General features: G+C 40.0%; 1 protein-coding gene across 6 annotated transcripts; it reads right to left on the bottom strand.

Annotated features, from left to right (window-relative positions):
• Positions 1-74: 74 nt before the first annotated feature.
• On the bottom strand, positions 75-25395 carry Rad17 (RAD17 checkpoint clamp loader component). 6 transcript variants are annotated; one of them, XM_041663270.1, is made up of 17 exons: positions 25298-25395; positions 24477-24580; positions 21884-22141; positions 20637-20720; positions 17139-17295; positions 15328-15464; positions 14902-14954; positions 14649-14774; positions 14165-14234; positions 12138-12249; positions 8712-8894; positions 7204-7289; positions 6945-7091; positions 5401-5550; positions 3441-3561; positions 1814-1871; positions 75-841 (listed from the first exon to the last, which is right to left on the bottom strand). In XM_041663270.1, exons 2-17 carry the CDS (start codon positions 24516-24518, stop codon positions 571-573), a joined length of 2055 nt encoding a protein of 684 aa, XP_041519204.1. In that variant the 5' UTR covers positions 24519-24580; positions 25298-25395; the 3' UTR covers positions 75-570. The 6 variants fall into 6 exon arrangements, with proteins under 6 accessions (XP_041519204.1, XP_041519201.1, XP_041519202.1 ...); XM_041663267.1 differs by lacking the exon at positions 25298-25395 and adding an exon at positions 25101-25211; XM_041663268.1 differs by lacking the exon at positions 25298-25395 and adding an exon at positions 25112-25204.
• Positions 25396-25618: the final 223 nt, after the last annotated feature.

The following is a 25618-nucleotide window of genomic DNA, read 5'->3' as shown; positions in this document are numbered from 1 at the left end:
CATTTGTTCTACTTACGCCTGGACCGAAGGAGACAATGCGTGGTAGGCAATGTTAAAAGATAAGAAAAACACGATGAAAGCCAACATTTTAATTTTTATATAAATTATGTAAATATTTTCCAGAAATATCTAAAATATTTCACTGTACAACATACCAAACGGTATCTGAGAAGCTACTTGCAAACTGTAAATAAGGCACAAAGTTTATTTATACTCATAAATTGTTTTACAAATCAATTTACAACACCCCATAAAGTCTATATTCTGGATTACTCCTTCACATTTTCTGATATTTAAGCAGGACACTGAGAGCCATACTTCACACTGTGACCGCTCCTCCCTAAAGCTTTCACAAGACTAAATAAATACTAAAGACTTCATACTTGAGCCCTGCTTTACTTCAGGATGACTCAAGTCAGCGGCTTGGAAGGAACTCTATGACAACTGAGCAATCAGCAAACGGCTTGCCATGCACCAGAAGTGTGTTAATGCTGTTCAAGTACCAACTTCTGTAGTCCTGAATGACTGAAAACAAGTCTCTCCAGTAGCACTTTGATTGACAGGTGTTCTCTAAGTCCCATCACTGTCATAGTCCTCTATTATGATGTCCTCCTCCTCCTCCTCTTCCTCCATGTCCACTCTGGAGGAGAAGGGCTGCGGCTGGCTAGCAGGCAGGTCACTCCCGCTGTTCTGACTCAGGGGGAGAGACCAGGGCTCTGGGTCAGCAGTCTGCGAGGCTTCACCCTGAGTGTCCTGTGCAGGCCGCCCTCCAGTACGGGGGAACTCATCCTCGCTGTCGGGCTCTATGAGCTCTCGCTCGGTCAGGGCTTCCATTTTCAACCTGTGGGATTCACAGGGCAGACGTCAGTAGTTACCAAACAGGAGATTCCTTTCAATTGTAACCTAAGAGGTCTTTCCACTTACACAAAATGCAAGGTGAATGAGAAACTGTGAATAAACCCTACTGCCTACAAGAGGGTTAATGTCTCCAGTAGAGTTCCTATGCACTAATGTTTATATATACATTAAAAATGAGCAGAAAACAGAAATCTCAGGAAACATGAATAGGACTACATTTTATATTATTTAATTTATAATTTTAAAAATAGAAACTAAAGCTGGGCATGGTGCTCACTCCTTTAATCTGAGAACTCAGGGGAAAAAGGCAGACACTGGATCTCTGAGTTCCAGGCCAGCCAAAACCATATAAAGAAACCCTGTTAAAAAAAAAAAAAAAAAAAAAAAAAAAAAACACTAAAACTTCAGTCAGGGATGGTGGTACAGCATGTAATACTAGCACTTGGGAGGCTACGACAAGAGAATGAGAAGTCCTGAGTCGAGCCTCAGCTACATAGTGAGATCCTCCTCACCTCAAGACAACAAAGCTGTAAACCTTCTTTATATACATTTTTATTTCCTATAGTTATCTGCTAGAAATTGGAAAAAGATACTTTATTCACTTTTATGTTTATAGGAAGTCAGATGCCGTAGCCACAGTTCCAGGCAGTTATAAGCTGCCCAGCGTGGGTGCTGGGAAACAAACTCAGGTCCAGGAGGAACAGTCTGTACTCTCAACCAGGGAACCCGCATCTCTCCAGCCATAGTTCTTTTTTAGAATAATTAATTAATCAGAGTCAGGATCTATCTTCAAAGCTGTGGCTAGCAGAAATCCACCTGCCAACATTTTCTCCGGTCTGGAATTAAACCTGTCTGCCACCAAGCCTCCAGCTGTTCTGTATTTACTGACTGTATGCAAATACATTCAGTGGACATTTCAGAAAGAATTCTTTAGGAATTAAGATGATCAGCTTACCTTCCAAAGTTTTGTTTCAAAGGAAGTCTTCCAATATCTTGGATAAAAGAAATCTGAGCTGAAAAAAAAAAAACATTTAAATAAAGTTTTAAACACCATCATTCAAAAATTACTTTTGCTAACTGCTGGCACATATCTTTAATGCCAGCACTCAGGAGGCAGAGACAGGTGGATCTCTGTGAATTTGAGGCCAGCCTGGTCTACAGAGCTAGATCCAGGACAGTCTGGGCTACACAGAGAAACCTCTTTTGAAAAACAAAAAAAACAAAAACAAAAAAAATGGTTTAGCTATTCTATAAGGTATACATACACACATAAAAATGTCACATATACCATAAATATATACAGTTTAAATTTGTCAATTAAAAATAATTTTTTGGCCAGATTGCGGTGGTACACGCCTTTAATTTCAGCACTTGGGAGACAGATGCAGACAGCTCTCCGTGAGTTCAAGGCCAGATCTACAGAGAGTTCCATGACAGCCTGGGTTACACAGTGAAACCCTGTCTTGGACAGTGGATAGTAGCTGAGGAACAACACCTGAGGTTGTCTTCTGACTTCTATGTGCACATGCACACACCGACACATACATAAAAAGTACATATGCGTATAAAGATCACACAAGAAAATAAATCTAGAAAAATGGTAGGCAATTTCATTATTCAAAGGGGGAGTTATATCTGGAATATATTTCAGTGATACAAATTCATTTAGCTTGCACAAGGAAGGCCCTCAATTTGATTCCAAGTACTTGTAATCAAAGAAAATCAAGTCTGGCCTCCAGTCCTACAAAAAAGTAACAATCACAACAGAAATACAGATATGGAAAGGGAAAGGGTTAGAATAAACACTGTCGGGCTAGGTAGAAACTAGATGTTCTATTATGGACTTACGTTATACACAGAAATTTGTCTAGCTTTGTTTTATAGACAAAGCTTAGAAATGACACTGGGTTTCCAGAGAGATGGCTCAGCTGTTAAGCATGTTTACAGCAGAGGACCCAAATTGGGTTCCCAACATCAGGCAACTCACAACCACCTGTAGTTCCAACATCCTTTCTGCCCTCTGACTGCATTTGCATCCATGTGCACATACCCACACACAGACACATACACATAATTAAAAAATAGTAATAAAAGGAAATAAAACCACAGCTTAAAGCAGCATCAACTAGACAACTGTGAACAATCTGAGATCAAAATAATGATAGTGAGGAGCTGCAACCGAAGATCCCAGAGTCTTTATCAATAGATACCAAAAATGAAAACCAATGAAAAAGAATCAAAGCTATTCCTCATAGTACAATTCAGACAAAAATCTAGAAGGAATGAAAACCAGAGGGGCTGGAGAGATGGCTCAGTGGTTAAGAGCATTGCCTGCTCTTCCAAAGGTCCTGAGTTCAATTCCCAGCAACCACATGGTGGCTCACAACCATCTGTAAAGAGGTCTGGCGCCCTCTTCTGGCCTTCAGGCATACACGCAGACAGACTATTGTATACATAATAAATAAATATTTAAAAAAAAAAAAAAAGAAAACCAGATGTCAGTCCCTATAGACTAAAGCACCGTGGGTGTGGACGCTACAACTAATAGGTAACAAGTTCTCTACAGGAAAGAAACACGTTACCTTTGTTTCGCATTGGAATGGTCAGCAGAGCAAGATACGGCAAGAGCTGAGTCTGAAGACACAAAGCTGGTAGGCAGAAGTCAAAAAAGAGGGCTTTTGCGGCCAGGCAATTTTCTCGATACTGTATGGGAGAAAGACAATGAAAGGAAAATAAAATTTTAAGATGGTTATACGTGTGGCACGGTGATTACTTTAATTCCAGCACCCAAGAGGCAGAGGCATGCATATTTCTGTAAATTTGAGGCTACCCTCATCTTCCTAACAAGTTCCAGGGCAATCAGAGCTACACAGTGAAATCCTGTTTCAAACAAATGCCAATTCTAACTTTATATAAGTTCATTAATACTTTGGGTCTGGTTAATTTGGTGTGTGATATTTTTATTTATTAGAAAGTTTATCGGGGCTGGAGAGATGGCTCAGCGGTTAAGAGCAATGCCTGTTCTTCCAAAGGTCCTGAGTTCAACTCCCAGCAACCACATGGTGGCTCACAACCATCTGTAATGAGGTCTGGTGCCCTCTTCTGGCCTTTAGACATACACACAGAAAGAATATTGTATACATAATAAATAAATAAATATTAAAAAAAAGTTTATCAATAATAAAGTTTAATAAAAAATTTAAAACCAAATCAAAAGTGGTTATGAATTCATAGATAAAGTTTATTATGCCACAAAGACTAAGTTTATGTACCATAAAGATACTTTTTTTCATGCAACCAGGTTGGTCTCCAAATAGGATTCCTCCCTCAGAGTGTATAAACATACTTTAAAGCATTTATCTGAGGCTGGAGAGATAGAAAGGTGTTGCCAAGCCTGAGACCTGAATCCCTTGAATCTCTCAAGCTGTTGTCTTTTGATCTCTAATGGTCTTCTCCCCAACACACAGACACACAATTTTAAAAAGTTATGTAAGTAGCAGTTATAATTGTCCTAGCATTACTAACAATATCCCATTACCCCGCAGCAGCCTCACACATGTGCATTTACCAGGTGTTCTCATGGAAGGCACAGTCCTCGCTCAGTGCCTGTCTGATGGGGACACCAATGATGGTACACCATGATAAAACCCAGTGAGGTTCTCAGGCTGTGGGACTGTGCATTACTGTAATCACCACAGCCAGTGCAACAAACCGCAAGTTCACCGCTCTTCACTGAAAAAAAAGTTGTTTTTTTTTTTTTCGAGACAGGGTTTCTCTGTGGTTTTGGAGCCTGTCCTGGCACTAGCTCTTGTAGACCAGGCTGGCCTCGAACTCACAGAGATCCGCCTGCCTCTGCCTCCCAAGTGCTGGGATTAAAGGCGTGCGCCACCACTGCCCGGCTAAAAAAATAGTTCTTGCTTTGTTTATCAAGACAAGGTTTCTTAGTAGCTATGAAGCCTGTCCTGGAACTCATTCTGTAGACCAGGCTGACCTCAAACTCAGAGATCCGCCTTCCTCTGCCTCCCGAGTGCTGGGATTAAAGATGTATGCCACCACTGCCCTGCTCTTTACTGAAATTTGTATCCTAAGGTTTAATTTTGTAGTTTATTCAATTTTAGACTTTTTTATAAAGATATATTTATTTATTTATTATTATTTATTTACAATCGTCTGTCTGCAGGCCAGAAGAGGGCACCATATCTTATTACAGATGGTTGTGAGCCATCAAGTAGTTGCACGCGCGCACACACACACACACACACACACACACTTTAGGTGTTAAGAAAATAAGCTGGGCAAGGCAGCACAGGATAGAAGGATCAGAAGCTGTTCAAGGACAACCAGTGATACACAAGACTCTTTAAAAACCGAACCAAACAAACCAAACTTCCGCTTGGAGATACAATGCATACATAATGAAGTTCACAGTATACAGAGTCTCACTATGTAGTTAGCCCAGATGGACTTGAATTCACAATCCTCTAACCTCAGCCAGCAGTGCTGAGATTATAGCTTAAAAATGTACTTTTTTTTTTTTTTTACCTTTTTATGTATTAGGAACCACTGAGGTTTATGTAAGGGTCGAAAGCTTGATCCTCCTCCTTGGCAATGAGCGAATCCCCGGGATTTATTGGAATGCATCACACCTCTTGTAGCTACAGATGTACTATATTCCCTGAGTAAAGAGCGTGTCTAGCAGGAGAGACAAGATGTGAAACAACACATGAAATACTACTGTTGGTAGTACTGACACAGATTAAGACCCCCTATGCTTAGTTGCTTTGCATATGTTTCCCAATATCCTCAAAGCCTTAAAAATATTGCTATAAAATTACTTAAGACAAATTCAACTGGAACAGAAAAACAAATGTACTGAGTAGACTTTGGTGGAGTTGGGAAAGGCTTTGGTAGGGTCAGGAGAAACATTTTGGGGGCAACTAGAAAATAATGATAACAGCAGAGGTGATGGTGCACACCTTTAATCCTAGCATTTGGGAGGCATAGGCAGTCATATCTCTGAGTTCGAGGCCAGCCTGGTCTACAGAGCGAGCTCCAAAACAGCCAGAGCTATACAGAGACACCCTGTTTCGGGGGGACGGGGGGGGATGATAGCATATTACTAAACTATTTTTGTCTTAGGTCTCCTAAGTAAGCCAGGCTAGTCTTAACGTTGATACCTCCTGCCTTACCTTCCTGAGTGGCAGAACTACAAGTGTGTACCATTATGCTCAAGCTAAATTAATAGTAACTAAATTAACAGCAACTTTATTAAGTGTGAAGATACTGTGGGTTTAATAAGAACCTACAAAAAAGTGGAAAGAGAGCACCAACTCCACAGAGCTGTCCTCTGATACCCCCACGTTAATGAGAAAGAAATGACAGGTGACTTTCTAGTATGGAGGGTCAATACTGGCCTTTGTGCGCCTAAGCATATGCTTTACCACGGAGGCACACTTCCAGCTGATACACATTTTAGAGTTATTTTAAAAACAAAAATCTGTTTTGTCAGTGACTGACTCCTTAAGGAGGGCACTTGCTGCTCCTCCAGAGGACCTGAGTCTGGCTCCCAGCACCAAGACCCACGCAGTTCAGAGCTGTCTGTAACCTCAGACTCAGAGTGCACATATATGCATGAAGCACACATCTATACATAATTAAAAATAAGTCTTTTAAAAATGGTCTGAGTATATGTTAACTTTAAAATTAGAAAACAGAGGCTGGAGAGATGGCTCAGTGGTTAAGAACATGTGTTGCTCTTGTTGAGGACCCAGGTTTGGTTCCTAACATCCACATGGAGGTTCACAACCATCTATTACTTCAGTTACAGGAGATTCAATGTCTTCTGACCTCCATGGACATCAAGCTCATAGACATAAATAAGTAATATAAATAAAATTAGAAAAGAATATCAGAAAAAATAGTGCTTTATATCATCAGAAAAATCAAATAGCTTGAGATTTTATTATAAACACTGGCTTAAATAATTAGATCTAGCACAATAGGAGAGTCACAACATATATGAAATAGAGATAAAACTCAACTTTTTCCTGAAGAAATACAAAACTATTTAAGTCAAATGATCTTACATTCCAGTCACCACCGAGGACATCTGCAAAGCTCAGAAACTCACTGGCTCTCACAAGATCATCCACTTCCACGAAGAAATCTATGTAGTTTTGGTGAAGGTATAAATTAAAAAAGTCTCCTGGCATATGTGACATTTCCACTATTTCCTATAAAAAGAGGCATAAATATATAAATTTTGGTGCAAATGCAATGAACAGACGTTTAGGCACATAGATAACACATATTAAGCCAAGTCCCAAGTGTTACAAAAGTCCTTACCTCGGGCTGAACAAGTAAGGTGTCCCGCTCATGCTCTGAGAGGTGGGCAGGCAAGCGGGGTGAGTCTGATTCTGTTAAAGGTGCTCCTGGAAGAAAACCTCTGGCGTTACTAAAGCTAAAGTCATCTTTTCGATCACAGCGCTTTCATGACCTGATTTTCAATACTTTAGGTATATTAATTTCAAAACACTAAGGAAGTTCTTAAAAATTAAAAACCAAAACATCAAAACAAACAAGTTTAACTACCATCATTAACAAGAGCAAATTTCAGAATTGTGATGTTTAAATTATGGATCTTGTTTTTTGTTTTGTTTTGTTTTTTTCCAGACAGGGTTTTTCTGTGTAGCTCTGGCTGTCCTGGAACTAGCTCTGTAAACCAGGCTGGCCTCGAACTCTGTTCACAGAGATCCACCTGCCTCCATCTCCCAAGTGCTGGGATTAAAGGTATGTCCAGCTGGTATGTTTTCCTGAACTTAAAAACTGACATGTCTCAAAGCACTTCCCATTTCATCTTTCAGCTCTGAGTTGTTTTCTCCCTTTGCCTTCTGTCAGGATGGAAGGCTAAAGTGCTGTATTTGCTGTGTAGGAAGAGGCTATTCCACCACCTTCAGGAACAGGAAAGCTAGGCCCCAATGCAGAGGTTAGAAGTGAACACTGGGAATGAAGAAATGGTGGAAGAAAGGAACTAGGTGAGAATGGGCACTGAGGCTGGAAGGAAAGGAGGCCAAGAGGCAGATGAGTATTTTCACCAGACTTCCCTTACACGGCATTTCCACTTTGGATCAGTCTCTCCCTGCAGAATCCTATTGGTATTTAGTGTATAGAGAACAGAAGTCTGGGATTTTCCTGAAAGGAGGGAAAGTTTGGGAGGGGAGAGGGGAGGAAAGGCTAAATGGAACAAATAAGAAGACAGATGAGAGCAATGGACACCTGTGATTATGAAGACAGCAAGTTAGTGAAGAGAAGCCAAAGAAACCTGAAGCTTCTTAGCCCCTGGTCAGGACCAGTATTTGGAGCTGAGTATTACAACTGCTTTGGGCTACCAACTTCTACCACTAAAGGTCTAGAGCACTGGTTCTCAGCCTTCTTAATACTGCAACCCTTCAATACAGTTCCTCATGTTGTGGTGACCCCCAACTATAAAATTATTTCATTGTTACTTCATAACTGTAGTTTTACTAGTTATGAATCATAATGTAAACATCTGTGTTTTGCGATGGTCTTAGGTGACCCTTATGAAAGGGTCTTCTCACAGATTAAGAACTGCTGCTCTAGATGGACTGGCGTCCTCAGGAAACTAGAACTTACAGACATGACTATGACCTATAGTCTTAGAAAATGCTCCATATAGGTGAAAACATTTTAGCACTGGCTCTGCAATATCTGGCAGGGTCCCTAGCTCCTTCCAGTAACAAAACAAAATACAAGGCATTTCAAAACACATAGTATCTTATTTCTGAAGTGAGAGTACTACAAATTATGAAAAAAAATGCAGAAATGTTTCTTACTTTTAGAGTACAGAATTTTCCCCAAAGCTCTGAAGAGAAAGAGAGAAACATCTTTTCCACCAATCGCTTGGATCTCTTGATTTTCCAAAGCACTATTATATTTCTTTCTTTGCTTTGATTTCGATACAGCAGCATCTGATTTCAGTGACGTTCTTTTTTTCTTTGACCATAAACTGTTCTCTCCTAAATAATGCACATCCAAATGACATTTTAAAAAATCAAAATATAAAAACTAAGACTATTTCAGATACCTATACTCAATATTCTAACCAAAACTTTTTCTAACGAGCAGTAATTTAATATGACCTTAGTGAAGAATCCTATTTTTTGTTAACTATTAAAATGGAATAAATGTCATTTAAATTCTTAGGAGCTGGAGACGTTGTTCAGCAGTTAAGAGTACTTGTTGCTCTTCCATAGGATCCAGGTTTGATTCCTGGCACCCACATGGCAGCTCATAACCATCTATAACTCAAGATCCAGGAAACATGATGCCTGGTCTCTATGGTTGCCAAGCACATGTGGTACACAGACATACATGCAGGCAAAACACCCATATGCATAAATTCTTAAATTTTTTTTTTTCCGAGAGGGTTTCTTATAGATTTAGAGCCTGTCCTGGACCTCACTATGTAGACCAGGCCTTGAACAGAGATCCACTTGCCTCTGCCTCCTTAGTGCTGGGATTAAAGGCGTGCACCACCACCACCTGGTTTAAAAAATAATATTAAAAAATAAAATATCTTATAATCCCAACCCCATAAAAATACTATCTCATGGCATTATAAATTTCCAGAAACTTAATAACACAGTACCATAACCATATCACCTCCTTTTCCACAGTGTTTTATGTAAGGTACTGTTTTTGATGGATGCTACACGGTCACTAATTTTACCCTCATAGAAATTCTATGGTGGCAGCAGATAGTTATTATAAGTAAAGGGTCAGTGAGGTATGCTAAGTAAGCCTGAGAGCTTCAGTTTGATTCCAGGCACCCACATGGAAGGCGAAATGACCCTTCAAATCATCCACTAATGTCCATTCACACACCATAACATGATGTACCAACATACACACATACACATACCCAAATAAATCTATGTAATAAAAAAATGAATTTTAGCCGGGCGGTGGTGCCACACGCCTTTAATCCCAGCACTCGGGAGGCAGAGGCAGGCGGATCTCTGTGAGTTCGAAAACAGCCTGGTCTAGAAGAGCTAGTTCCAGGACAGGAACCAAAAGCTACAGAGAAACCCTGTCTCGAAAAACCAAAAAAAAAAAGAATTTTAGGGCTGGAGGGGGTGGCTCAGAGGTTAAGAGCACTGGCTGCTCTTCCAGGGATCCTGAGTTCAATTCCCAACAACCACATGGTGGCTCACAACCATCTATAATGAGATCTGGTACCCTCTTCTGGCCTGCAGGCATACAACACTGCATACATAATAAATAAATCTTTTAAAAAAATGAATTTTATAATTGCTCCCATAAATCGTGGTAAACTTTATTTTCCTCTGAGTTCAGAACAGTAATGTGTTAATGACCCAGTATCTCAGACTGTCCCACATTAGATTTCCAACATCTAATTCCTGTACTGAATCTAAAGAATTTATACTCCCACAGGAATAGGCTGCATACAGACTAGTTTTAGTTGTGTTAAGGTACCATTTTTCTATGGTTATTAAGCACACAAACAGAGAACAGTTGTGAATAAGTTGAATAATAACAGTTGCTACAATTGTGAATAAGAAAACCAGGATTTTAGATGGATTTTGACAGATCAACAGATAGTTTCTATTTTGAGGTCAATTCTTTAATGCCATGTTAACAGCTTGTTAAATGCTTACAGTAAGTACTATGCAGTCTTTTATAATTACCAGAATAAAAACATAACTCATCATTATTAGTGGAGCTATGCTTTACTATGTCATGTTTATCAATCCTTTTTGTCTAATGGAGGGAATAAAGTTATTAAATATAGAAATTATTATGAAAAAGTTCAAAAGTAAATGTAATGAAGTACAATACTTTAAAACCTATGAATAGGGCTACAGAGATGGCTCAGGGGTTAAGAACACTGGCTGCTCTTCCAGAGGTCACGAGTTCAATTCCCAGCAACTACATGGTGGCTCACAACTATCTGTAATGAGATCTGATGCCCTCTTCTGGTGTGCGGGCAGAACACTCTATACATAATAAATCTTTAAAACAAAACAAAAACACAAAAAAGAAAACCTATGAATCATGTATAGAGGTTCTCATATATATCAAGTACCATGATAATCAAATATTATTTCATTTAACCTTAACACAACCCCTAAGTAAAAAGCAAGAAGATGAAAGCAAAAAGATGTAATCATTCATACTGCCCAGCCAAGACTTTCCTGAGCCACATTACAAATAATTAAGATGGGCTGGAGAGATGGCTCAGTGGTTAAGAAAACTGCCTGCTCTCCCAGAAGACCCAGCACCCATGTGGCAGTCACAACTGTCTGTAAGTCTGATTCCAGGGCATCCAGCATCCTCACATAGCCAAAACACCACACCAAAAATAAATAAATAAATAAACAAACAAACAAATAAATAAGAAAACTGCGGTACCAAGCCTGTATGTAAATGAATCATGTTTTGTCTTGAAGCAGTTTTTAAACAAATATTTGTGTGTGTGCCTGTGTGTGTGACGAACACATGCACAGGCCACAGTAAGCATGCAGGGGGATCTGCACTCCACAGGTCCTAAACTCAAGTGAATATATCCACACAGAGACATAATTAGTAAAAAAACTATAAATCTAAAAATACCTATGCTGTAGGATTTGCCTAGCTAAGCGTTCCAAAGTGAGAACCAACTTGGAAAGTTGTCCTGGTCTACTGCGCGCGCGCGCACACACACACACACACACGCACACACACACACACACACGCACACGCACACACACAGAGATGCCAGAGATGATTGGCTTCCCAGGATGGACAGCAGAATTCTTTTCTTTTTTGTCACAGGATCTCTCTACGTAGCCCTGTCTGTCCTGGAACTCACTCTGTAGACCAGGCTGGCCTCAAATTCAGAGATCTGCCTGCCTCTGCCTCCGAGTGCTAGGATTAAAGGTGTGTAACACTGGAAGACCTTGTCAGTAGTCAGTATAATGTAAAATTTAAAAGTTATGACTTAATCTACTTCTAGAATATTTTATTAAAATTTTCAGAGAGTTCTGCCGGCAGGCAACTAAACTACAGATAAGGAGGGACCACTACATGTCTAGTCTGGGCTGAGAATAGAAAGCTCAGCGGAATACCTGCCCACCATAGGGAAGTCCCTGGGACTGATCCCTATGCACTACACAGAGGTTTAATCTGATTTATTTCATTGACTGTTTAAGAGAAAGTAACCTATCATTGTTCTATGAATGTGTCTTCTAGTTAGTTACCCTTCGAAGAAGAAAACTGCAGGCTATTTATTGCACTTCGGATATCACCAGAACACCCTCGACAGAGCAACTCCAGGGACGATTTATCAGGAACAACAACTCTTCCTCCATTCTAAAATGAAGAGATTCAATTTAAACTGTTTTGCCAAAACATACATACATACATGCAAACTAAAGCCCATTTTGAGAACTTACATACAAATTAGATTTTTTTCAAATCTGAATGTCTAAAAACTTGCACAGCCCAGGTATTAGGTAGAACATGGCTATAGTTCCAGCATGTGGGAACTGAGGCAAAAGAATCCTAAATTCTAACCCATATGGATTACCTAGGGAGATCCTTTCTCTAAAAGCAATGTTGACTACTCATAGTCTATCAGACATCAGATCTTATAAAACTATCATAGAAAAATAGAACTATACTATAATACTTAAATTTACACATTATTCTCTTTATTAACCAAAAGTGCGGGGGCTGGAGAGATGGTTCAGAGGTTAAGAGCATTGCCTGCTCTTCCAAAGGTTCTGAGTTCAATTCCCAGCAACCACATGGTGGCTCACAACCATCTGTAATGAGATCTGGTGCCCTCTTCTGGCCTGCAGACATACACACAGACAGAATATAGTAAACATAATAAATAAATAAAATATTTTAAAAAAATTATTTTTTTCAAATGTTATTTTATTTTTTACATTTTATGTGAGGTTTTTTTCTGTATGTACGCATGTATTAGGTATGTTCCTAGCATCCTCAGCAGTCAGAAGACCACATCTGCTCCCCAGACTGGAGTGACAAACAGCTGTGAACTTCCATGGAGTTGATGGGAACTGAACCCAGGTCCTCTGAAAAAGCAGCTGGTGCTCTTAAGCATTGAGACATCTTTCCAGCCCTCAGAAATTCTTTATGAAAGTTGTTTGTCTTCCCAAACCAAACTCTGTCACAGAAATTTAGTATCTTTCCATACTTTCTGTGTGCTTGTATCTATAAATATATTCAAGATCTTTAAGTCTAGGCAAACATGCAGAGTTAATGGTTTTTATTTTGAGGTTTTTGCTTTGCCTTTTTGAGACAGGGTTTCACTGCCAGTACTGGCTGTCTTGGAATTCACTTTATAGACCAGACTGGCCTCAAACTCATGAAATCCTCTTGCCTTACCTTCCTAGTGCTGGGATAAAAGGCAATATGCTACTACTGCTTGGCAGAGTTAATATTTTTAACCTAGGCAGACTTATAGTATTTGTTTTCAATAGGTTTAATTTCTTACCTAATACCACTGAGGTGATTTTTAAGTTAGTAGCTTTAAATCTATTTCATTATTAAAATGTTATTTTTTTAAAAAATATTTATTTATTACGTATACAATATTCTGTCTGTGTGTATGCCTACAGGCCAGAAGAAGGCACCAGTTCTCATTACAGATGGTTGTGAGCCACCATGTGGTTGCTGGGAATTGAACTCAGGACCTTTGGAAGAGCAGGCAATGCTCTTAACCTCTGAGCCATCTCTCCAGCCCCTTAAAATGTTATTTATTGAAGGGCTGGTAAGGGTCAGTGGGTAAGGGACTTGCTGCCAAACCTGATGACCTAAATTCCACCCCCCAGAACCCACATGATAGAAGAGTCGACTCCTGCAAGTTGTCCTCTGATCTCCACATGTGCCCTGTGGAACACTTTCCCTCTCCATAAACGAATTCACATGAACACAAAATAAAAGTATAGCAACATTTTAAATAATGTCATTAATACCCTCTGACAAAACAAGTATTTTCCCCAATAAGGAACAATTATATTGATGTCATGGTCCTGTATACAACTTTTGGCATTTTGGGGATTGAAACCAGAGCCTTTCACAAGCTAGGCAAAGACTATATATACCATGAAGCTAGTCTCGAACTGTTTCCAACTTTTCACATGCATACATACAGAAAGAAACAGAGAATGCTAAGACATGTATTTCTATAGCAGTAGTGTCCTCCATCTAAGCTGTGTTTTCCATAGCTACAATATAAGTTTTAAATTAGACTTACCTTACTAGCTTCTATAGTCATGATTCTATTAAGAAATTTCATCATAATTGTTGGTGCCACTGGGTTGAAACTGTAAAATGAAAAAATATGGTGCTTAAATTATTAATTTAAAAATAGTTTAGCTGGGCAGTGGTGGTGCACGCCTTTAATCCCAGCACTCGGGAGGCAGAGGCAGGCGGATCTGTATGAGTTTGAGACCAGCCTGGTCTACAAGAGCTAGTTCCAGGACAGGCTTCAAAGCCACAGAGAGACCCTGTCTCAAAAAACAAAACAAAACAAAACAAAAAAAAATTAAAAATAGTTTAAACTGGGCAATGGTGGCACATGTCTTTAATCCCAGCATTCAGGAGGCAGAGGCAGGTGGATCTCTGAGTTCTGGGACAGCCTGGTCTACAGAGTTCCAAGACAGTCATGACTACATAGGGAAACCCTGACTCGAAAAAACAAGACAAAAACAAAACAAAGCATAAGAACAATTTCTTACCTAATGTTTGAAATAGAACACTCCTCTTGAATCTTTTTGGGAAAGAGTAACCGCTGATTGTTATCTCCACTGACGCTGTCAGAGATTATGAATACAAGAGGACACCGGCCAATCTGCACATATTTCCTAAAATAACAAGATGATGCTGAAATTCAAGCAATTTAGCTGTTCATGCCAGACAAACGTTCTACCACTGAATTACAACCCCACCTCTAATATGGAGCTTGAAACACTGGTTTCCAATGACACTGACCTTAGAATTTCATGTAAAGCATGAGAATCCCGATAAAACTGGTTAGGTAAATCCTGTTGAACATAAGGGACAAGTATTAGCTCAGTGATATTCCATTGCATATTTATTTTTAAACTTTTATTTGTCAAGAAAAAAACATTACTTATCCAAAGTATTTTGATCACAGTTTTCAGAGAAATTAAAGGACATTTATTGTCACCGAGGAAATTAACTTTCCATAGATTTCCATTGCTTTTCTATACCGATGGCATTGCAGTTGAAAGCTATGCTATCATACAGCTCCTCTACTGTAACCTACACTATTTATTCTGTTGATGAGTAAGTACTGAAACAACCTTCAGGCCTCTGCTATCACAAAACCGCTACTAATGTATCTCACAACTGTCTACACAAGAGTTCCAGCAGCACTATAAAAGCTGTCCTTACTTCAACCAGAATTATCTTCTTATCAGTTGTCAGATCATCTCCAAGCATCTGCAGTTTGCTGTACTTGGTGGCTCTCAATAGAAAGTCACTGAAGACTGCTGTCTGAGATTGGTATGGAACTATGTAGACTTTTGAATCTGAAAAGAAATACATTTATTATTTTATTTTCAAATTACATACATTAATATTATACAACTATTGTACACATAAAATTCATTTAAATGATACAACTTACAGTACTGAAGACTATCTTTCAATTATTTGAAATGGTTTAAATTTAAACTTAAAATAAAATATCATTTCAAAAGACTAGTATGATGGCCAAGAATAATTTTTCTTTTCTTTTTTTTTTTTTTTTCTTTTTCGAGACAGGGTTTCTCTGTGGTTTTGGAGCCTGTCCTGGAACTAGCTCTTGTAGACCAGGCTGGTCTCCCAAGTGCTAGGATTAAAGGCGTGCACCACCACCACCCGGCAAGAATAATTCTTCTATTCCAATGAAAGTATCACAAAGTTAACTGACTTAAAAAACAGCTGTTGGGCTAGAAAGATGGCTCAGCAGTTAAAAGAGCAGCCAGTGCTCTTACAGCTGAGCCATCTCTCCAGCCCAAGAAAACATCTCTCTCACCCCTCCCAAGACTCAAGAACCATCATGGAAGAGGGAAGGAAGGAAAGGAGTTGTAATGCTATCTTGAGATCATGATATCACTACTGTATCTTTGTTTTGTTTTGTTTTGTTTTAAGAGAGAGGGTCTCTCGACATACACAGCCCTGGCTGTCCTGGAATTCACTATGTAGATGAATTGGTCTTGAACTCAAAGAGATAAGTCTGCTTCTACCTCCCAATTGCTGGGATTAAAGGTATGTGCAGCTGGGTGGTGATAGCGCACACCTTTAATCCCAGCATTTGGGAGGCAGAGGCAGGTGGATCTTTGTGAGTTCGAGGCCAGCCTGGTCTAGAAGAGCTAGTTCCAGGACAGGACAGGCACCAAAGCTACAGAGAAACCATCTTAAAATACAGAAAGAAAGAAAGGAAGGAAGGAAGGAAGGAAGGAAGATAGATAGATAGATGTGCCACCACTGTCCAGCAATTTTTTTTTTTTAAGGGGAGTGCTTTAGTTTAGAGACAGGGTCTCACTGTGCAGCCCGAGATGGCCAGAACTAGGCTGGTCTGGAACTTACAGAGATCTGTCTCCTAAGTGCTGAGATGTAAGCTATTTTATTGAGAGGCAAGTTCCTTTATCATGTTCTAAGACTTGATTGATACTGAAACAGAAGACCTTACAGTGTGGAACTCCATAAATAATGAAAATCTGAGATCCTATTAATCTAGTGTGGTGCCACATGCCTATAATCCTAGCGTGTGGAAGCGGAAGTAGGAGGATCACAAGTTAGGGCAAACCAAGGTACATGAAACACTGTCTCAAACAGCATAAACTGAGCAGGCTCAGAACCTACAGTGGAAGGAGAGAACTGACTCCCCAAAGGAGAGATTGACTTCTGCGTGAAAACCATGGCATGGACACGTTTGCGCATGCACACATGTACATACACACAACATACACAAACATATAGTCAATAAATAAATGCAAAAAAATGAAAAACAAACAAAAAACCCCACAAAAATCAGCTTGTTATCTTAAAAGAGTTTAAATTTAATCTTCTAAGAACCCCGCTCTACTCTATCGGCGCCTTTCTCAGTTTCTCCTCAAACTGATGAGCATGGGAGAAACATGCGCTCTTACTACTTGACCTGGAAGTTTCATTAAGTAAAGCTTTCTTTGTAACTCCAGCACCTTTGCAGCAAAACTTACCTAAATTAAGTAACTCTCTGTAATCATCTTTTTGGAAGTCTGGTAAAACGGGATTAACCCATTCTTGTACTTGGACCCCATGCTCCTTTGATAGTATTTTTAGAGTGGTTGTCTTCCCACATCCTGGAGGACCTGTTATTAATAAAATAGACCCACCCTAAAACCAAATACAAACACGAATTAAAACCACAATGACTAGAATGCGACACAATTTAAAAAATTTTTCTTAGTAGTTATTATTCCTACAAAGGTCTATTAAATACGTAATATAAACACATTTTAAAATTAAATTACAGATGAAATGAAACAATTATTTTCTTCTGAAAATTCCTCAAGTCCTATATTGTATATTTTCAAAAACAACTTAGTAACTAAATTAAAACAATTAAATTTTTGCTACAAAGGGCACAGGATTCTTAAGAGGTTATTTGAATTCATAAAATTCAATTGCAGGGGCTGGAGAGTGTTCAATCAGAAAAATGGTTGCTACACAGCATGAGGAGCTGAGTTAGACCCCTGGCACCTACAGGCTGGGGCTGAGTGTGAAGCTCACTAGAACACCTATTTAGTCTGTACAACACCCTGGTTTAATTCCCCTCCTCATACATAAATCTAAAACACAAGTAGAATGAAATGACAGTCTGACAAAAAGCTTACAGCAATTCTGACTAGAGGCTTATAGAAATCTACTCTTGTATTTTATTATTATTACTATTACTTTTACTATTGGATATGCAATGTTGTACATGCATGCCTGCAAGCCAGAAGAGGGCACCATATCTCATTATAGATGGCTGTGAGTCACCATATAGTTGCTGGGAATTGAACTCTGGAAGTGCTCTTCATGCTCTTAAACGCTGAGCCATCTCTCCAGGCCCCTACTCCTGTATTTCAATAGGACAATAGTTTGATATTTTCTAACTTAGCAACTTTACAAAGCACAACCACCGTGAGTACTGAGAAGAGATTCACTTTTTTCTTCCTCTTTTTTAAATTTTGCTTTTGGAGACAGGGCTTCTCTGTTTAACAGCCCCGGCTGCTCTATAACTTGCTTTATAGACCAGACTGGCCACAAACTCACAGAGCTCCACCTGCCTCTGCCTCCTGAGTGCTGGGACTAAAGGCATGTGCCACTACTGCCTGGCTCCTATTACAAACAGATCAATTAAAATAAGAAGGTAGCTCATGTGTAGGAGATACGTGTGTTTTTTTCATGAAATATAGTCGGTGCCTAGATTCTAAAATACTAAGTAGAGCCACATTCTAAAATTCTGTTCCCAGTAAGAGAGTTAGAGGGTAGGTTCTCAGCAGAATCTCAAGTCAGAACAGCAACTACTCCATCAATTAGTGGTACACAGCTTTAACATGTTTGCTTTGGAGGGGGTTGGGGGGGTTGAGACAGGGTCTCACTATGTAGTACTGGCTGGCCTCAAACTCAGAAAGGTCTGGAATTAAAGACCTGTGCCATCATGCCTTGTTGCTTTACCATATTTTGAATGAAAGATACCATGAAAAACTAAAATGTAGCCAGATGGTGATGGCACCCACCTTTAATTCCGGCACTCATGAGGCAGAGGAAGGATCTCTGAGTTTGAGGCCAGCCTTCTCTACAGAATGAGTTCCAGGACAGCTAAGGCTATACAGAAAAACCTTGTCTCAAGCCCCCCCCCCCCATAATAATAATAATATTCGTAATAATAAGTAATTTGGGAATGCTTACAACAATACTTTCTCTCCAAAATTATTTTATTTCTACGCATATGTGTTTACGTGTCACATGTATGTGTGCCCACAAAGGCCAGAAGAGGGCACTGGATCCCCTGGGACTGGAGTTACAGGCAGTTTGTGAACCGCTTGATTTGATTGCTGGGAACCAAACCTGGGTCCTCTGAAAGAAACCCTGTCTTGAAAAATCCAAAAAAAAAAAAAAGAAGCTGAAGAGCCAATAGCTAGGAGGCAGAAGATACACAGGACTTCAGGCAGAGAGAAGAACTTAGGGGACACTAGGCATAGGCACATGGGAGATGCAGACGGAGTCAGCCATACAGAATGGAAGAGAAGTAAAGAGCCACATTGCAAAATGTAATTAATAGAAACGGGTTAATTTAAGATATAAGAGCTAGTGGGACAAGCCTAAACAAAGGTCAAGCTTTCATAATTAATAATAAGTCTCCATGTCATTATTTGGGGGCTGGCAGTTCAAAGGAAGTCTGACAAAAAAGCCCCACTCCTGTAATAACAAAGGTCTGAGGATGTAGCTCTGTGGTAGAGTACCTGTCTGGCTGATTAAGACCATGATTGACTCTGCCATGGCAAAGAAGAAAGCAGACCCATCCGCTTCCTGATACATCATAAATACAAAACATACATGAATTTTTAAAAAGCAGAATATGGTATATATAATAAATTAGGAGTAAAAGTCTAAAGTGATGCCCAGAGCACTCAAATAATTACACAAAATGTTAAAGTGAGGTATTATATACTATCTCAAAGTCTGCCTGAAATGTCAGGGTTCTCTGTTGGGGTTTTTGTTGTTGTTGCTTTCTTGAGACAGGGTTTCTCTGTACAGCCCTGGCTGTCCTGGAACCCACAGATCCTACTGCCTCTGCCTCCAGAGTGCTGGGATGAAAGGCGTGCACCCCACGGCTCTGCCTGTTGTTTCACTACTTAGTACTACTTAGTACTTGCAGTGGAGGACAGCCTGATCTTGAACTCAAGATATTCTCCTGAGTCTGACTCCCGAGTTCTGGGATTAAAGGTGTGTACTAACAAACTTGGCTGAAATGTGGAGTACATTGTGAAGATATGAGCTCAAACTTTCAGAAGACAAAGAGGAAGAGAAAATAGTGTACCTTTTATGGAAGGGCTAAGAATAACTGTGGAATAAGGAAGCGAAACAAAACATCAGGTTAATATTATTGAGGACTAAACAGGTTTAGTTATAGCTAGGTTTTTTTTAAAAAACCATTACTATGTAAATTGCCTGCTGGCTTTACTGTGAAATAATGAGATGTGCTAAAAACACAATCACCTCAACAGACTAGACTCACTATATGAATTCAGGTTGTCTAAGTTGTCTAAGGACCTTCACCCACTGAACCATCTCCCGGCCCCTCGAGGAGGCTTTCAGAGGTTGGAAATAACAAATCAGGAAGCTTCTGTTGAAGGTTAATATGAAGACATATAAACAAAGTGATCATAAAAAATTAGCTTCTTGTCAGGCATGGCGGCTCATGTTTATAACCCCAGAACTTGGATAAACTCAAGGTTGTACAATCAGTTCCAGAGAAGCCTGAGCTACACAGTGAGCACATCTGTAACCCCAGCATTCCAGGGACAGAGGCAGGCAGACTTCCGTTAATTTGAGGCCAACCTGGCCAGCCATGACTATATAGTGAGACATTGTCTCAATAAAGAGGAAGAAAAACAGATTAACATCTTGTTAAGTCAGAAAACACATGATGCTAAATATTTTAAATGCATTTCTTACTTAATTACCTGTTTTGGCTTCATTTTTAAGACTTCAGCTTTTAACCAGGCTTCAACCTCTTCAATTTTCTTTTTATGCACTGCAAGTTCATGCTAAGATAAAAAATTGAGGTTAAAAATGTTTTAAAACATTTTAAGCCTACCAGCACCTTTTAATATGAACATTTTAGTGAACAAAAAGTGCAAAACAGGAGCTGAAGAGATAGCTCATCAATTAGAAGCACTGGCTGCTCCTCTAGAGGACATGGTTGATTCCCAGCAATTACATGGTGAGTCACAGCCATCTTTAACTCCAGTTCCAGGGGATCCAATACTCTCCATCTCTATAGGCACCAGGCACACAAGTTGTGCAAATACATTCATGGAGGCAAAATACTCACACATAAAATAAAAAATGAATTCATTAAACAGTAATTGAAAAACAATAAGGTGCTGTTATAAAATAGGGTCTCTTGATTATACTTAAATTTTTATATATTCTTTACATTTATTTGTTTTGGGGAGGTTGCCAACAGCTTGCAGGAGTCTGTCCACTCCTTCCAGCCTGTGCGTGCCTGTACCCTTCTCAGCCTTATCAGATCATTCTTTTCTATTACTCATTTTATATGTATGGTGTTTTGCCCACTTGTGTATATCAATGCACTATGTCTGGTATCCTCAGAGGGCATCAAATCCCCTAGAACTGAAGTTACAGATGGTTGTGGATACCTGGAATGAAATCTGGGTCCTCTGGAAGAGCAGTCAGTGTTTTAAACTGCTGAGCCATCTCTCCAGACCCTCAATTTTTATGTTTTTATGGAAAAACCCTATCCTCATGCTGATACGCTGTATGGCAATTTTTTGTACATCTGTTATCATGGAACTTTTTAAAAATCCAGCATTATATTCTTGGCGGGGGGAGGGTACATCTGTAAATTCTAGTCTGGGTCAAAGACAGGGAAAAGATGGGATAACTACAGAACAACTTGGTCATATCATAGGCTTTTAACATACATACACATACATGTGTGTGTTTCTTCTACTTCATTTTACTAATTTCTTTTTTCTTTTTTGTGACTGGGTCCCTCTTTATATCCCTGGTTTTCCTAGAATTTGCTGGCATTGAATTCACTAGGTCTGCTAGCCTCCTGGGTGTGTGAGGCACAATAGCAAACTAAAAAGATTCTTATGAATAAAACATCTGAAAACATCTTTGTTATCCATATTCATCCATCTTAAAATGACATAGGCATGTTTGTATGATATCCAATGCATACCTGAGTTTCCGGTTTATATTTATCCACCCACGGCTCAACATCAGACAGATACTCTTTTGAAGTTTCTACACCATAGGTCTGCTCTAAAGAAAACAGCTTTCCTCTTTTCCTATTTGGCAATCTGTTACTGTCTAATGTGGAGGGCGATTTTTTCTTTCTGTGACTTGAATTATTCAAACCTAAAGACGAGGCAGTGATAGTAGTGATGGCAGTAGTCGCTGAAAAACCATCAAATGATGGGTCTACCCAGTCTGTGACCTGCAAACAAACAAAACTAAAATTACTGCAAGTTTTATACCTATTCCCTATATAACTGAGTTACTTTAGAAATATGACTATAACCCTCAAAAGTCCTACAAATTATATATCTACTATAAGTATTTTTTGAAACAGCGTCATGCTCAGGCTGACCCAGAACATACTATGTAGCCAAGAATAGCCTTGAATCAGAGCTGCTCCTGTCTCAGCCTCCCAAGTACACTCAGTACTTCCTCAACTTTTCCTTTTCTCTCTCTCTCTTTTTTTTTTTTTTTTTTTTTTTTTTTTGAGACAGGGTTTCTCTGTGTAGTCCTGGCAATCCTGACTCCGTCTTTTGACCAGGCTGGACTCGAACTCACAGAGATCAGCCTGCCTCTGCCTCCTGAGTGCTGGGGAGAAACTAGAACCTGTATTAAGTGCCAGATTAGTCTTCAGACTTTATAAAGATAGGAAATTCTAATGCTCTAATGCTGTGCCTGGCTGGTACTTACAGCTGTAATGGAGCAGTCTACACTTTAGTGAGACAGGCTTTCTAGGGAAGGTGCTATTTTAATCACAGAAACTTTAGGAAAGACCAGCAAATTCCATACATTCCAGTCCATGTTTTCTGGTCTACAGAAACTGCTAACCTCTCCCTGTTTCCTTCCACTACTTCCTTTTCTTTAATAACTTAGGTAAAAGCCAAGTGGTGGTGACACAGGACTTTAATCCCAGTACTTTGGAGACAGAGGCAGGTGGATCTCTTTGAGTTTGAAGCTAGCCCAGTCTACAGAGAAGGTTTCAGGAGAGCCAGGGTTGTAACATAAACCTTGTCAAAGAAAAAAAATACTGATTTGAGCAATTTCAACCTAAAATAACAGCACTAAAAGTGTTTTCCAGATAATGAAATTTTCTTAAATGTCTGGGTGTGGTAGCACAAGCTTCTCAGCCTTGCAGTGAAGAGACATGAGCAAGAGGATGGCCGCAAGTTTGGGATAGCCTGCTCTAGTCTATAATAAATCTAGAAAAAAAATCTCATTTTCACCTGGCTTTGAAATGTCCTGCCTGACGAACGAGGGAAGATCAGATTCAAGGATACTCTGCTTGGGTCAGGGCGTTGCTCAGCAGTAGAATGCTTGCCCAAATCACTAGGCCCTGGCTCCAGCCTTGACCCCTATGTTGGAGACTGATACCAACAGTGGAGGGGACTTAATTACAGTTGGGAACTCTTCGTTAAGATAATGCTCCTCTCAGAGATAGAGCCCAAAACTAGAGGTGGAAATAAGGCTTGTGGGAGGAAATGTGGGCTGATAACTACTTTATCAATCCTAATTACACTTCACTCTTAGGTCAAAAGGTTAGGAATATTATCAGCAGTAAAAAAGAAAGTTGTGGAGAAAAAAAACATGGTCATAACCAGTTGACTCATTTTTTTTCTGTACTAAAAGACTGGCAATGTTAAATGTTACTATAAATGTTTTCATTTTTCTGTATTTAAAAGTGCATGAAAACAGTTCTATGCTAAACTTACTGACAAAAATATTGATTTGCATATTATTTATACATTTTGTTGTTTCTTACTTCTTTCTACCATGAAAAAAGAAAAACAACAAAGCTACATAATTTACTTGAAATTAAAAAAAAAGCTGGAGCCACCTGTAGGGAAGTGGTTCCCAGTTCCCTTGCAGATGATAACATCTGGACACCCCTTGCACCTAAATTCCTATCTTGCTGAAAAACGACACACTGAACTTCGTGACTTCTAAGAAGTAGAGTCCATGGTTAAGCTAACAAATTACCACACACATACTGTCTCTTCTATTCAAGAGTGCTCACTCTGTGTTACTGGGACTACAAATGCTTTCTCAAAGCTGGGCAGTGGCTCGAGCCTTTAATCCCAGCAACTCGGGAGACAGAGGCAGCCTGATCTATAGAGTAAGTTCCAAGACAGCCAGGTCTACACAGAGAAATTGTCTTGAAAGATTTATTTTTTTTTTGAAAGATTTAAAATTTTTTTTTTTTTCCAGAATTAAGGTTCTGGTTGTTTTGCAGCTTATTACCAGACTTTAGGTCGCTAATCTCAACAGACATTGGACCATCACTACTCTGCTAGGATTAAGTCACTGAGAACAAACAACCTTTTGCCATTGTCTTTTCTTTGGGGGAGGGGGGAGTCGGAGAGGTGGGAGGGAGCCTTGCGACAGGAAACCATTCTGGCTGTCCTGTAACTCACTCTGTAGACCAGGCTGGCTTAGAAATCAGAGATCTGCCTGCCAAGTGCTGGGATTAAAGGCGTGCACCACCACCGTCCGGCTTTGTCACTGTCTTTAGGCAATCACTACACAGCCACTCATACCTTTGTGGAAGAAACCTTTGGTCTAAGGAAAGTTTCTGACATTATAAACTTTAATAGTTCCCATCAGTAGTATACAATTTGGAGTACACTGAAGTGTAATTCACCTGGGAAAAAAAGAAAAAGAATTCTCAAGTTAGGAAAAACTATAAATACAGAATTATAGTAATTGGTATTTAAATACACAATCAGCCACATAATAGGGGCTCGAGAACTAATGAGAGAAAATTAACATGTTAAAATCCTAAAGCAAAGTTTAGTTTAAATGACTACAATTTTATCTAATAACCAACCTGTAGTGGTATACGTTTTTCACAAGCCCACACACTAAAAGTTTCCCACCTAGTAAAACAAATCCTCTTCCCTGATATAATTTAGGGTTAGAGCCTGAAGTTTCAAAAGGGCACAAAAACATCTACTCAAGAAAATATACTTGTCGAAACACAAGACGCTCAAGTCCGTTACTGGTCCGGACTCTTTGAAAACAAGACTGACAATCTCCTCCTCCAATAAACAGACAACTGTCTCAGATGGTGCCAGGCTCGTGGACTAGCTGGAGAAAAACGAGACCTTCAGGAAGCATCCCCAGCCGATCCCCCTCCGCCGCACACGCTGCACAGGGCTCACACTCAGCTCACACAGCAGTCCTCGGTAATTCCGCAGAGCTGACACCTCACATCACGGCTCGGGGCTCGTCACCCACATCCTACAGCAGTCCATATGGGAGGGCGGGTCGGGAGGACAGCCCAGGTAGGCGGGAAGACGAAGCTAGCCTTACGCCTCTAGGACATTAATAAGCACAGCCGAAGCCGCCGCGGCCTTACTTCCCGGGAGCCGCGTCCCCTCGTGGGCGGAACGGAGCGAAGGAGCCCAGGATCTCCTCCCTGTGGGAAGATAGCTGCCCAGCCTCCCAACTCCGCCGCAGGCTTCCAGGAGGGACCGCCTCCTGGGGACCTTCCTGACCGCCGGCGCTTCCGCGACGCTGCCAGAGGGGCGGGGCGGGCAGCAGAGCGAGTCGCATAGGCGTCCGGCGTACTGCCTGACCCAAAACGCCGGCCGGGGTTGCGGCCCGGGTTCCACCGTTCGATAGAAGCGTAGCACCGGATACCGGAAAGTCATCGGTGCGTGTCAGGGCGCCTGAAGCG

Source organism: Microtus oregoni, unplaced genomic scaffold, assembly GCF_018167655.1.
Source record: "Microtus oregoni isolate MIOR12 unplaced genomic scaffold, Mior012 000014F_ref0000157, whole genome shotgun sequence".
Classification (NCBI taxonomy): Eukaryota; Metazoa; Chordata; class Mammalia; order Rodentia; family Cricetidae; genus Microtus; species Microtus oregoni.
The sequence above is the reverse complement of the archived record's forward strand: the minus strand, read 5'-3'. Positions and strand labels throughout refer to the sequence as shown.